At 48.8% G+C, this 12,018-nt stretch overlaps 1 protein-coding gene across 3 annotated transcripts in view; it reads right to left on the bottom strand.

Moving 5' to 3' along the window:
- Positions 1 to 585: 585 nt before the first annotated feature.
- The window catches only part of KIAA0319L (KIAA0319 like), a 105,914-nt gene continuing 94,481 nt past the window's right edge, over positions 586 to 12,018 (bottom strand). For all 3 annotated transcript variants that reach the window (XM_061184501.1, XM_061184499.1, XM_061184500.1), the window contains exons 19-21: positions 11,247 to 11,337; positions 8,316 to 8,407; positions 586 to 1,862 (exon numbers count right to left, since the gene is read on the bottom strand). In XM_061184501.1, coding sequence (XP_061040484.1) covers positions 1,675 to 1,862; positions 8,316 to 8,407; positions 11,247 to 11,337 — 371 coding nt within the window. In that variant the 3' untranslated portion in view covers positions 586 to 1,674. The remainder of the gene's footprint in view (positions 1,863 to 8,315; positions 8,408 to 11,246; positions 11,338 to 12,018) is intronic.

Genomic DNA, 12,018 nt, shown 5'->3' with positions numbered 1-12,018 from the left:
TACCGCCCACCCTCAGCTGGTTTTTGTGCACAGGGCCTTGGGGAAAGAATGAGTTCCAAGGTCCTTCTCTCCCCTCCCTTTCCTGGGAGTCCAAGACTGAACAGCAGCCCTCCTTCTATCCCACAGGCTCAGCAAGCTGTTCCTCCAACACTGCACAGTGTTCTGGGGGCACGGGGCCAAGCCCTACTGCTTTGGAAACCCAAAAAAAGAAGGGCAGGGCCCCTAAAGGCCAACCTGGGCACTGGGACACGCTGTATCCCCAGCTTGTTCATGGGGTAAGGGTAGGGGTGAGAGGGGGTGGTGGTGTTTGTGTGTATATGCATCAATTTTGTGTTCACAAAAGGTTGAAGGAAGGACAGAAAACTCCCCTCCCTAAAAGCCACAGGAGCAGCTGGCCAGCAGGGGCCAGGGCGGTGACTCCTCCATCAGCAGCCACTGAGGTAGGGTCCCAGCACCACACATGCTGATGCCAGGCCCGTGACTTCCCTGCCGGAGGCCATCATGTCACACGGACATACAGGTGCCTGGACCTGTGTGGTACAGGCCAGCAATGGAGCACAAAACAGCACACCCAGCAGGCAAACGTACAATTAAATAGCATGTTTAATCATCTCACAACAGACTGTAGTGCAGTAGTATAAACTGTAAGTTTCTTTTTAAAAAGCCACTCCCCCAAAGCTCCCATTCCTCAACACCCAGAAACCATGGCTGAGGAACCAGTGACAGGGCCGGAGGGATTCAGGAAGTTTCTGTTCCATGAAGCTGAAAGTCTTTCCAGGTCAAGGTTGCCTTATGAGTAGCCAAGAGCCCTAGGAGGAGTTGATGCACACACACTCACTCTAACACACACACACACACACACATATGCAAGGGACACAGAGAGAAGACACTCGGACAGACGGACACAGAGGAGACCGCCGTGAGGCAGTCACACACGTGCACTCTCATGCCGTAACATTCCAGTCTGTTGGTGGCTATCTCCTCTGGGCACAGGGAGTGGTGGCCTGATCCCTGAAGCAGCCGGGGTGGTCAGGAGGAAGAGGGTGGCAGTCTGGGTCCAGCCCGGCTACTCCGACACAACCGCCCAGCAGCCCGAGGGGCCCCTCTGCATTCCTGAAACAGCCAGCCCTCCCCTAGCCCAGCAGCGGTGGTGAGGAGGGGGCACCACCTCCTCTGGGCCCAGCAAGAGGGCGCACTCGGTCCCAAAGACGAGAACAAAGAACATGCCTGCAGGCGGGCTTCTGGAGCCCGGGGCTGGCGGCGCTTGGTTCTGTACCCAGGTGTGGAGGACACAGCCAGGCCTCGCTGTGCAGATGCCCCGGAAGCAGCCACCCTGCCAACAGAGAGCTGGAGAGGAGGCCAGGAGCTGGCAGTGTCCATCCTCGGAACAGAGGAGGGGTTCCAAAAAAGGAGGCCCTGAGGTGAGGACATTTTGTGGGACCTACCAGACGGGTTTAAAGAGGAAACCTCTTCATTCACAGCTTCATTCAGGGGTTCCTGGAGAATGTCTCTGGATTCAAGTACCAGCAGCTCTAGTTGAGGGTATTAGGGTGGAGTGACCAGCAGACGCTGGGAGAACAGCTGCCCTCAGACATGGGAGGTATGAGAACCAGCCTGGCAATGCTCTGCACCCTAGCACTGCCAACCCCTCACCTGAGGAGACAGACCAGGTGGCTACAAGATCTCCTCCCGCGGGCTCCTGGCCTTAAGCGGGGTGTGCCCGTTGGGCACGGAGCCGTTCTGACCGTGCAGGAGCTTGCCCTTCTCTCGGTCTGGCCACGTGAAGATGGCGTCGTCACTGTCCAGCTCCGACTCCGAGTGCATCAGGCTGCTGCTCAGCATCGGGCCTTTATGTTTGACACCTGCAAGGGAGTCAAGGAACCCAGCGTCAGGCGCACAAATCTTCTCTTCCTTGAGCCACACCCTGCACCCTCCTCCCAGCCTGAAGAGGAGCCGAGGGGCAGGGACAGTCACGGTCCCCTCTCCTGAAAAGGAGGCTTCCCAAGTCCTCCCAGCCCTGGCTACACGGAACAGTCCATCAGGGAAGCCTCGGAGAGCGACTGATCAGGTTCCAATGGGGATTCTTTATTTTCAGCATCTATTAGCTTTGGTTAGCGCCACCCAACGACATTCTCTTTTCTCTCTCTTAAATGTAGAATGTTTTATCATCTCCCTTTATGCAGAGGGTGGAGTTCTATGGGGGGCAGGAAATACAAGGAACAAGAACTTAGGCTCTAGAGAATGAGCTTTGTCACTGTACCCTGGCTCAGTATGGATGTAAAGTGCCTGCCAGAGGTGCTGACACTGAGTGAGGACACAATTTCATTCTACGTAGACGTTTACTCTGGCTTCACTGAGAGGGTACAAGGGGTGGGAGAGCAGGCATGTGGCCCGGAGAGGCCTCTGCTGCAGAGCCTGACTGAAGCAGGGACTGTCCCAAGCCGTCAGCTGGTCAGAACACACAAACGAGGACCCATAAGAAGAACCTGAGGTCAGAAAAGACGCCTGAGATTTTTTTTTTTTTTTAATAAATGTATTTATTTTTTTATATTTATTTTTGGCTGTGCTGGGTCTTTGTTGCTGTGTACGGGCTTTCTCTAGTTGCGGTGAGCAGGGGCTACTCTTCGTTGCATTGAGTGGGCTTCTCATTGTGGTGGCTTCTCTTGTTGCAGAGCACAGGCTCTAGGCACGTGGGCTTCAGTAGTTGTGGCTCACGGGCTCAGTAGTTGTGGCACACGGGCTTAGTTGCTCCGTGGCATGTGGGATCTTCCCGGACCAGGGCTCGAACCCATGTCTCCTGCATTGGCAGGCGGATTCTTACCCACTGCGCCACCAGGGAAGTCCCAAGATGCCTGAGATTCTATAAGTCACTGTAGTTACCTTCACTACTCATCCTTATGGCTGCAGAGGCCAGACCATACCACGAGGTCTGGTAATAGCTTTAGGGCAGATCCCATCCAACAGCAAGATGGCTGCCCTCTGGCTGGTACAAATACTACTCCAGAGTAAGCAAAAGGTAGGCTGAGACAGCAGAACTAGAAGTGGGACTTGCCAACATCAAGAACCCAGCTTGGCAGTGTTCTGGGCCTGGCATTGCCCACCCCCAGGACCTAACCTACCTCCTTTCTTAAAAAGGGGACCAGGGATTCCCTGGTGGCGCAGTGGTTAAGAACCCTCCTGCCAATGCAAGGGACACGGGTTCGAGCCCTGGTCTGGGGAGATCCCACATGCCGTGGAGCAACTAAGCCCGTGAGCCACAACTACTGAGCCTGCGCTCTGGAGCCCCTGAGCCACAACTACTGAAGCCCGCGCGCCTAGAGCCCGTGTTCCGCAACGAAGAGTAGCCCTCGCTCACTGCAACCAGAGAAAAGCCTGCACGCAGCAACGAAGACCCAACACAGCCCAAAATAAATAAATAAATAAAATACAAATAAATAAATTAAAAAAAAAAAAAGGTGACCAGTCAGGTGAGCTGTGTTTGAACCCTCATCCTCCAACAATCACTCTCCCTCCCCCTGGTCCCATCCAGATCCCCAATAAACACTGAAAGAAGGTCCTGGGATGATTCTCAGGCATTCTGCCCTTTCCTGGCCAGACATGACTTCAGGCTGTGAACGATGAGGGCATCTAGACTCTGACTGCACCTGGCACTCGGGAACCACAGCCCCACAGACCTTGCCCGTGTGCTGGTCGTCTGTGCAGTGTGCTCTGGGGCCCAGCTTGTCCATCTCAGGGGCACAGTTCTGGGACATGACTGTGGACGGCCACAACTCCCACTGATTCTCAGGATGGCAGAGCAGCAGGGCCAGAGAAGAACACCAGCTTCCCAGGCTTTTCCAATGTGGTAGGGGACAGTGGCAACATAAGAAGCGTCAAGACCTGGGGAGCGTCAAGGTTCTCAAAACCTCTGTTTTGCCCCTATAGATGAAATATCCTTTGGGGGCTTTCTCCTCCAGCATCCAAGCACTTGAAGCTTCCCTTGTTCCCTAAAGCCCTTCTGGGCCATAGGTGCGGAGGACAGGAGCCTGAGGGGGGACGTGTTGCTGGCTCCAAAGTACACAGCACTCACCCGGGCCCTCCTACCTCTAGCTCCCGCTCTGCTTGAAGAACTGAGTGGGATTCATCCACTAAGCAATACAAGCTGGGAAGCTGGTTATATCAGTGGGTGCTGAACTCATACATCTCCTCTGACTCAGCAATCCCGTTCCTAGGTCTACACCTAACAGAAATCCATGCACAGGTCCACCAAAGGACATGGGCAAGAACGTTTACAGCAGCACTCCCCATCATAGCCCAAAATGGAAAGAACTCAACTGCCCATCAACAGTATACCTGACAAATAAATATATTCCTACAAAGGAAATTACTCGGCAATGGGAACGAACGAACTATTGCTCTACCTAACAACATGGATGGATGTCCTAGATGCAATGTTGAGGGACAGGCGCCAAGCCCAATGATTCCATTTATATAAACTACTCCAAGATACTAGAAGTAAATTGGGGGGAGGCAGTGACTGGAAAGCAGCACAAACGGGGCGCTTCTGGGGGGCTGATTACATGGGTACATTCACTTATGAAATGTGCTTATGATTTTCTGTACACATTAGACTGAATCACAGAAAACTGCTATTTTTGTAGGTCAAAAGTCAATTATCAGTAATCTTATATGGTTCAATCTAATAGACTTCAATAGAAAGTCTTGAAAAAAAGTCAACAGAATAGCAAAACCAAACCAAACCAAAAACCACAACTGCTGAATGTAAACCACGTCTCCTGAGGGTGGGCACCTGTCCCACTCCGCCTGCTGGTCTTCGGTGCCAGTGGCTCCGAGCTCACTCAGGTGGGCCCACGCCACTTCCAGTTCCTCTTCCTCCCAGCAGCATCCGTTTCAGCTCACTTCCACACACGTCACGCTCCACTAAATTCACTCTTCTTCCAGCTGAACTTCTTCAGTTCCAGACCTTATACAGTTTGGTCCTGAATCCCATTCTCCTCATCCTACTAGTGACTCTGCTCTGGGTTGCACCCACTAATCCACTGCAGAGCCCAGAACAACAGCCGGGACTTCTGGCCTGGTCAGACCCACACCAGATGCAAGGCGACTCTCACCGCCTCCTCGTGTGGACACCACGCACAGAAGGGCCTGCCGACCCTCATCTAGTCTCATCTTGGTTACCTGGGAGCAGCTGGCCACCTGCAGCCCTCCCCGCTCCCTCCCTTTCCCCACAAGTCTGCCTTCCCATCCTGCCGTCACCCAGCAGGCATCTTAAGTCCTCTACCCACTACTCCCTGCTTCCTGCGCAGGAACCTCACCTCTATCTTCTGCACCTCTGCCCACAACGTGCTCCTGAACCCCATCCACCCTGTCCTGAATCTCCACTTACTGTTGCTCAACTTCGAAAAGGACTTTTAAATATTTAGGGCCTCCACTGTCTCACCACCTACGTACTTCCTAAATAAACTGCACTTTGACTTCTGCCATCTATCACTCACCATCTACTCCAGTTCTTTAGGTGACCAGAAACTTCTCCAGTGTCGTCACTGCCGTCATCACCAATTCTTACCCTTTTCTTCTGCAGCAGCAAACGTGCTGACTGCTCCCTGGTGACACCCCTCCTCCCTCACCTCAGCTCCTTAGCCCTGGACTCTTCTTTTGTCCCTCGACACTCTCCCCAGAAGGGATGTGATCTACTTTTGCAGAGTCGACCGTCATCAGCATACAGAAGATTCCTATCCAGTCCTGTTCTGCTGAGTTCAATTTAATTCGTCTTCTCTTACCCAAACTGCACCGACTGTCCTAATTCTGTCGTCAGGGCTATCAGTCCCTGTCTCTCATGTCAGAAGGCAGCCTGGACCTTTCCTGTCCCTCCATCCCACTGATACCAAGCTGTCTGAGCCACCATCATCCCTCCTCGGACCATCGCAAGAATCTCCTTGCTGGCCTCCACCTGTAATCTCTTCAATGAATGAAATGTTGTCACTAGACTAATTTTACTATGCCAGCATTTTCAAGACGTCACGTCTCATCACCATCAGAATAAATGCTTAACTCCTTAGGCTGATGTTCAAAACTCCCCATAATTTCATCCTCCAGCCTCATTTCCTCAACCCCATTCATAACTGTTCTAAACCAAATGATCTTCTCCAGTGCTTCTTCTGCAGTCTTTTGCATCTAGGGTAATAAAACCACCCAATCCACAGATGCTCAGAGAAGATGCTTGGGCACCATCCTTTACTTCTCCTTTTCTCTCACCACCGCTTGGAAAACATATCATGAACCTCAGCAAGCCTTCCCCCAAAATGTATCTGGAACCCATCTGCCTCTCTCCATCTCATCATCTCTCCACCATAAGGGCATTCTATCTAATCTCCTCTCACCCACTTTTGCCTCTCCAATTCCTTCACATAGCAGCCACAGTTGTCTTTTTAAAATGTAAATCTAACTGCACCATGCACCTCCTTAAAAAAACTACCCATGGCTCCCCATTGCTCTTAGAAGGAACCCACAGCAAGGTCCCTGTTACCCTGTCCAGCCTTGTGCCACTCACCCCATGCTCACCATGTCTTGTTCAAATGCCCTCTGCTCACTCCAGCAGCTGGGCCTTCACCAGCTTTGCCTGCAATCCTATTTCCCAGAGTCTTCACGTGCCTTACTCTCCTTCTCGTCGTCCCTTGGGTCTCAGCTTAAGTGTTATTCTTTATAAAGACCTTCCATTATCACATTTTGTATATTTGTGAATTTGTTTGTTTAATGTCAGCCTGACATAAACTACACAAGAGCAACGTCTTTCTGTTTAGTTCACTGTAATATAACCAGTATCTGGCATAGGGCCTGGTACACAGTGGTATTAATCCACATTTACAGATGAATAAGGTACAGTCCCTGCCCTCAAGGGTATTACTGACTAGTAAGGGGACAAACAATAACATAACTGATATAATACAGTGAGAGAAATGCCAAAACAGACATGTGGGAGAAAGATAAGCATGACTTTAATTGGCAGGTTAAGGGAAGGATGAGAAAGTGCTTTCTGGACAGAAATATGAACCAACAAAATTTGTTTAGAAAAGAGAGATATCAGCAAGGAGGAGGATCTCAGAAAAGCACAGTGACGTAAGCTCACCTAGGCCATGTCTACCCGACCAAAAGTAAGTCGCGAATGACTTCAAGGAGTGGAAAAGCCTTGCCAGAGCAACATGAACACAACCTTGGCTACCTTGCGGACGGTGCTGTGCAACATTCTCCCCTCAAGGCCTCATCCTCAGTATCCTGTGTGGCGCTCTGGCTGCACTTCTGTGGTTCGCTAGGCCCCAGCCTCCAGGCACCGCCCCACAGTGTTCCCTAACCAAGCTGCCTGGGTGCTGACAGAGCCCAGACTGCCTATGAGCACTTATTCTCTTCTCATATGTCTTCTCCCTCACTACAGTGAAATTCTGAGGGCAGAGCCTATGGTTTAGAACTCTCTATAGTCCCCTTACAGCCTCTCCTAATATGAAGCTTTAAGTATGAGAGACGTTTAATAAATACTTTGTATAAAAACAGTTCTACTTGCAGAGTGTTCAGGAATAGCTCTATATAGAGTCCAGCTCCCATAAAGAGATGAGGCCTGTCCTGTGGCATCCATGATAAATGGGAACCTCACCAATAACCTAGTCCAGACAAGGACGGAGGGCCCTCTACCCACCCTGGCCCTCCGAGCCCCATCACTGAAAGCCGTCTTAGTGCTTGTGCAGCTGGAAATTCTTTGACAGATGAGCCCAGTGCACCTGGAGCCAGCAGGGGAGCTGCCCTCCACCTGCTCTAAGACAATGATGGAGCCTGTGGATCTACCTGACAAATACTGGAGAGAGGAAGATGGGAGAGGATGGCTGGCTGGCAAGGAGGCCAGCTGGCAGACACTGGCTTTGATCTCTTCATGGCCTCACCTTGTCTGCCCAGAAAGGACAGACTGATCAGGAATAAAAGACCAAGGTCCCTGAGTCCGACTACAGGGGCAGCTTGAAAAGCTCAACTCCAGGCAGGAACCCTGAGGGGAACGAGCAGGCAAAGAAAAGCAAGAGGCTGAGCCCCTCGGCACAGTCAAAGGACCACTAAGGAGTGAGCCCTGGAGTCCGAGCTTGTCCAGTGGGCAGCTTCTGTCCCAACAGGGCAAAGCTGACCCTGAGCCCTCATCAGGGAGGGGACAAGATGCTTTTCCAGCACAAAGAGCTGCCAGCAAAAACACATTTAGGAGGGACTGGTGATGGTGGTGGCTCTTCAGGGAGAGTGCACCAATCTAGACGCCCCCGGTTCCCAGTTCCCGGGGCCATTACCTGCTCGGGAGGTTGGCTTCAGTTCCAGGCTTTCCTGATCCGTGGCATCCAGGATCCTGTACTTGCTTTTCCTCTTAGGTTTTCCTTTTTGCCTGAAAAACACAATCCCCTGCTCAGGAAAGAGGTTCTGTGTGAGGTTCAGGTAGCCCACCACAGGGTGGCAGCCAGACTGCATGCAGAGCCCTGTCTTGGGGGATGCTGCTTAATGGAAGGGCTGTTTCTCCTTGTTTCTCAGCTGGGAAAGGTAGCAACTGTGATTTGTTATTCAAATAGTCCTCACCAATTTGGGAAAAGGTACAGGAAACATTATCATTTTATCATGGACTCACCACTCCACAGTGGCAATGAAGGAAGGATAGATGGGTTAAAAATGTAAATAAAATGACACTCCTATGCTTGAAGGGTAGAGAGTGGAGGAAAGCATTAAACCAGCAAAACGTTGTTAATGGTGGTTGTCTTAGGCTGGTGGGAATTTTTAAAAATTCTTTTAATTTTCTAAGTTTTATTGTGAGATCATATTGCAGGTTGAATCTCAGTTCTGCCATTTATTAACTGCGTGTCCATGGAAAATGTCATTTTCCTGAGAAAAGGTTGTTATGCATATTAAAAAAGATATTACCTATAAAATGTATAAAATGTTATACAGGAGCTTCCCTGGTGGCACAGTGGTTGAGAGTCTGCCTGCCAATGCAGGGAACACAGGTTCGAGCCCTGGTCTGGGAGGATCCCACATGCCGCGGAGTGACTAGGCCCGTGAGCCACAACTACTGAGCCTGCGCATCTGGAGCCTGTGCTCCGCAACGGGAGAGGCCGCGATGGTGAGAAGCCCGTGCACCACGATGAAGAGTGGCCCCCGCTCGCCGCAACTGGAGAAAGACCTCGCACAGAAACGAAGACCCAACACAGCCAAAAATAAATATAAATAAATAAATTTATAAAATGTTATACACATTTTATACATTTTTGCTTGGTACACAGTAAACATAGAAATGAAACCTATTATTAATAATTAAAAACATAATAAATGTTACCATTAAATATTATAAGACTAGATAGGAAGACTAAATGAAAAAACCTAAATGAAAAAAAAAACTAAATTAAATTAAAAATTTAAATTAAAAAACTAAATGAAAGACTTAATCATGACTAACCTAAGTCTACAATTATGTAAAAACATGTACACACGAGAATCCCAAACTGAAAGGGAGGCAGACAAATTAAGAACCCATGTGCTACAGCTACATGTAAAAGAATGAAATCAGAACACTCCCTAACATCATACACAAAAATAAACTCAAAATGGATTAAAGACCTAAAGGTAAGACCAGACACTATAAAACTCTTAGAGGAAAACATAGGAAGAACACTCTTTGACATAAATCACAGCAAGATCTTTTTTGACCCACCTCCTAAAGTAATGAAAATAAAAACAAAAATAAACAGATGGGACCTAATGAAACTTAAAAGCTTTTGCACAGCAAAGGAAACCATAAACAAGACGAAAAGACAACCTTCAGAATGGGAGAAAATATTTGCAAACGGAGCAACAGACGAAGGATTAATCCCCAAAATATACAAACAGCTCATGCAGCTCAATATCAAAAAAACAAACAACCCAATCAAAAAAATGGACAGAAGACCTAAATAGACATTTCTCCAAAGAAGACATACAGATGGCCAAGAGGCACATGAAAAGCTGCTCAACATCACTAATTATTAGAGAAATGCAAATCAAAACTACAATGAGGTATCACCTCACACCAGTTAGAATGGCCATCATCAAAAAATCTACAAACAATAAATGCTGGAGAGGGTGTGGAGAAAAGGGAACCCGCTTGCACTGTAGGTGGGAATGTAAATTGATACAGCCACTATGGAGAACAGTATGGAGGTTCCTTAAAAAACTAAAACTAGAATTACCATACGACCCAGCAATCCCACTCCTGGGGATACACCCTGAGAAAACCATAATTCAAAAAGACACATGTACTCCAATGTTCATTGCAGCACTATTTACAATAGCCAGGTCATGGAAGCAACCTAAATGTCCAACGACAGATGAATGGATAAAGAAGTTGTGGTACATATATACAGTGGAATATTACTCAGCCATAAAAAGGAACCAAACTGGGTCATTTGTAGAGATGTGGATGGACCCAGAGACTGTCATACAGAGTGAGGTAAGTCAGAAAGAGAAAAACAAATATCGTATATTAACGCATGTATGTGGAATTTAGAAAAATGGTACAGATGAACCTGTTTGCAAGGCAGAAATAGAGACACAGACGTAGAGAACAAACATATGGACACCAAGGGAGGAAAGGGGTGGTGGGATGAATTGGGAGATTGGGATCGACATATATACACTAATATGTATAAAATAGATAACTAATGAGAACCTGCTGTACAGCACAGGGAACTTTACTTAATGCTCTGTGGTGACCTAAACAGGAAGGAAATACAGAAAAGAGGGGGTATATGTATTCATAAAGCTGATACACTTTGCTGTACAGCAGAAACTAACACAACAATGTAAAGCAACTATACCCCAATTAAAAAAAAAAGAACCCATATGCTAAGGTGGTGAGGCTAAGGTGTGGAGTATTAAAGGCCACACACCCTAGAGATAAGAGCCAGGTCCACACCCCAGGCCCTCCCACTCCCACTCCAGCCACAGCCACGTTTTCCAGGTGGCAAATCACTGCAGTGACAGTCTCTCAGCCTAAAGGAGTGTGCTTCTGCCCTCAGGAGTGTCAGAGGTAAGGAGAACTTTTCTGTGCATGCCGTGGGTGGGCCATAGCATGTAACAGTGACGGGAAGGGAAGAAACCCAGGACGCAGCGCCCTCAATGTAGAAGGTGCCAGATACCTCTCTAATGAATAAATATGTAATTAGAAGCCTGAACAAACTTCCAGGCAAAGTCCATCTTACCTCTTACAACAACAGATTACAGTCCAGGAGAGGATTCCCAAGGCAACAACAATGACAAAGGAAGCAATGATAACATATAATACGCTCCACTCTGCCAAGAGAAACAAAATATTAGGGCAGTGAAGAGAGAGCCTATAAGGGAGGTCTGGGCTGCCCACCTTGGGCAGGACATGGCTTCGCTCTGTAAACAAGGAGGCCCCCGGGGCTCCCCAGGGAAGGTGAGACTTTGGAGTTAAAGGCAGCTGAAACTTTAAACCTTATGAATTGCCCCTGTTTTCTAGCTGGTGCTCTGAGACCCTGGGGCAGTGGGGCAGGTTGTAAGGAGCTTTAACAGAGGGAAAGGGGGGAATGGAAACCTATGGGCTACCATGGGGCCAGAGTACATAGGCACTCCAAAAAGACAGGAGGCCTTGCGGCTCGTCTGATTTAGGCTGCATTTTGTAGTTGGTTTGATTTAAGCTTGTTTCTTCTTAAACAACTGCTTCAGGGGAACTCCCTGGCAGTCCAGTGGTTAGGACTCGGCGCTTTCACTGCCAGGGCCCAGGTTCAATCCATGGTCGGGGAACTAGGCAACTAAGATCCCGCAAGCTGTGCTGCGAGGCCAAAAAAAAACAAAAACAAAAACAAAAAACTGCTTCAGAGCTTTCCTCTAACCTTGAGAGAGTGTGGAGGAAGGAAGTAAAAGTCCTCTGCAAACAGAAAATACGCAAAGTTCTTCTCCTTGCTTTTGCTCATCTGCCTTGGAAACACCGACACTCACCCACTCAACTCA

The sequence above is a fragment of the Eubalaena glacialis genome, chromosome 3 (genome assembly GCF_028564815.1).
Source record: "Eubalaena glacialis isolate mEubGla1 chromosome 3, mEubGla1.1.hap2.+ XY, whole genome shotgun sequence".
Lineage (NCBI taxonomy): Eukaryota > Metazoa > Chordata > Mammalia > Artiodactyla > Balaenidae > Eubalaena > Eubalaena glacialis.
Note: the sequence above shows the minus strand (reverse complement) of the source record. Positions and strands in the feature narration are given on the sequence as shown.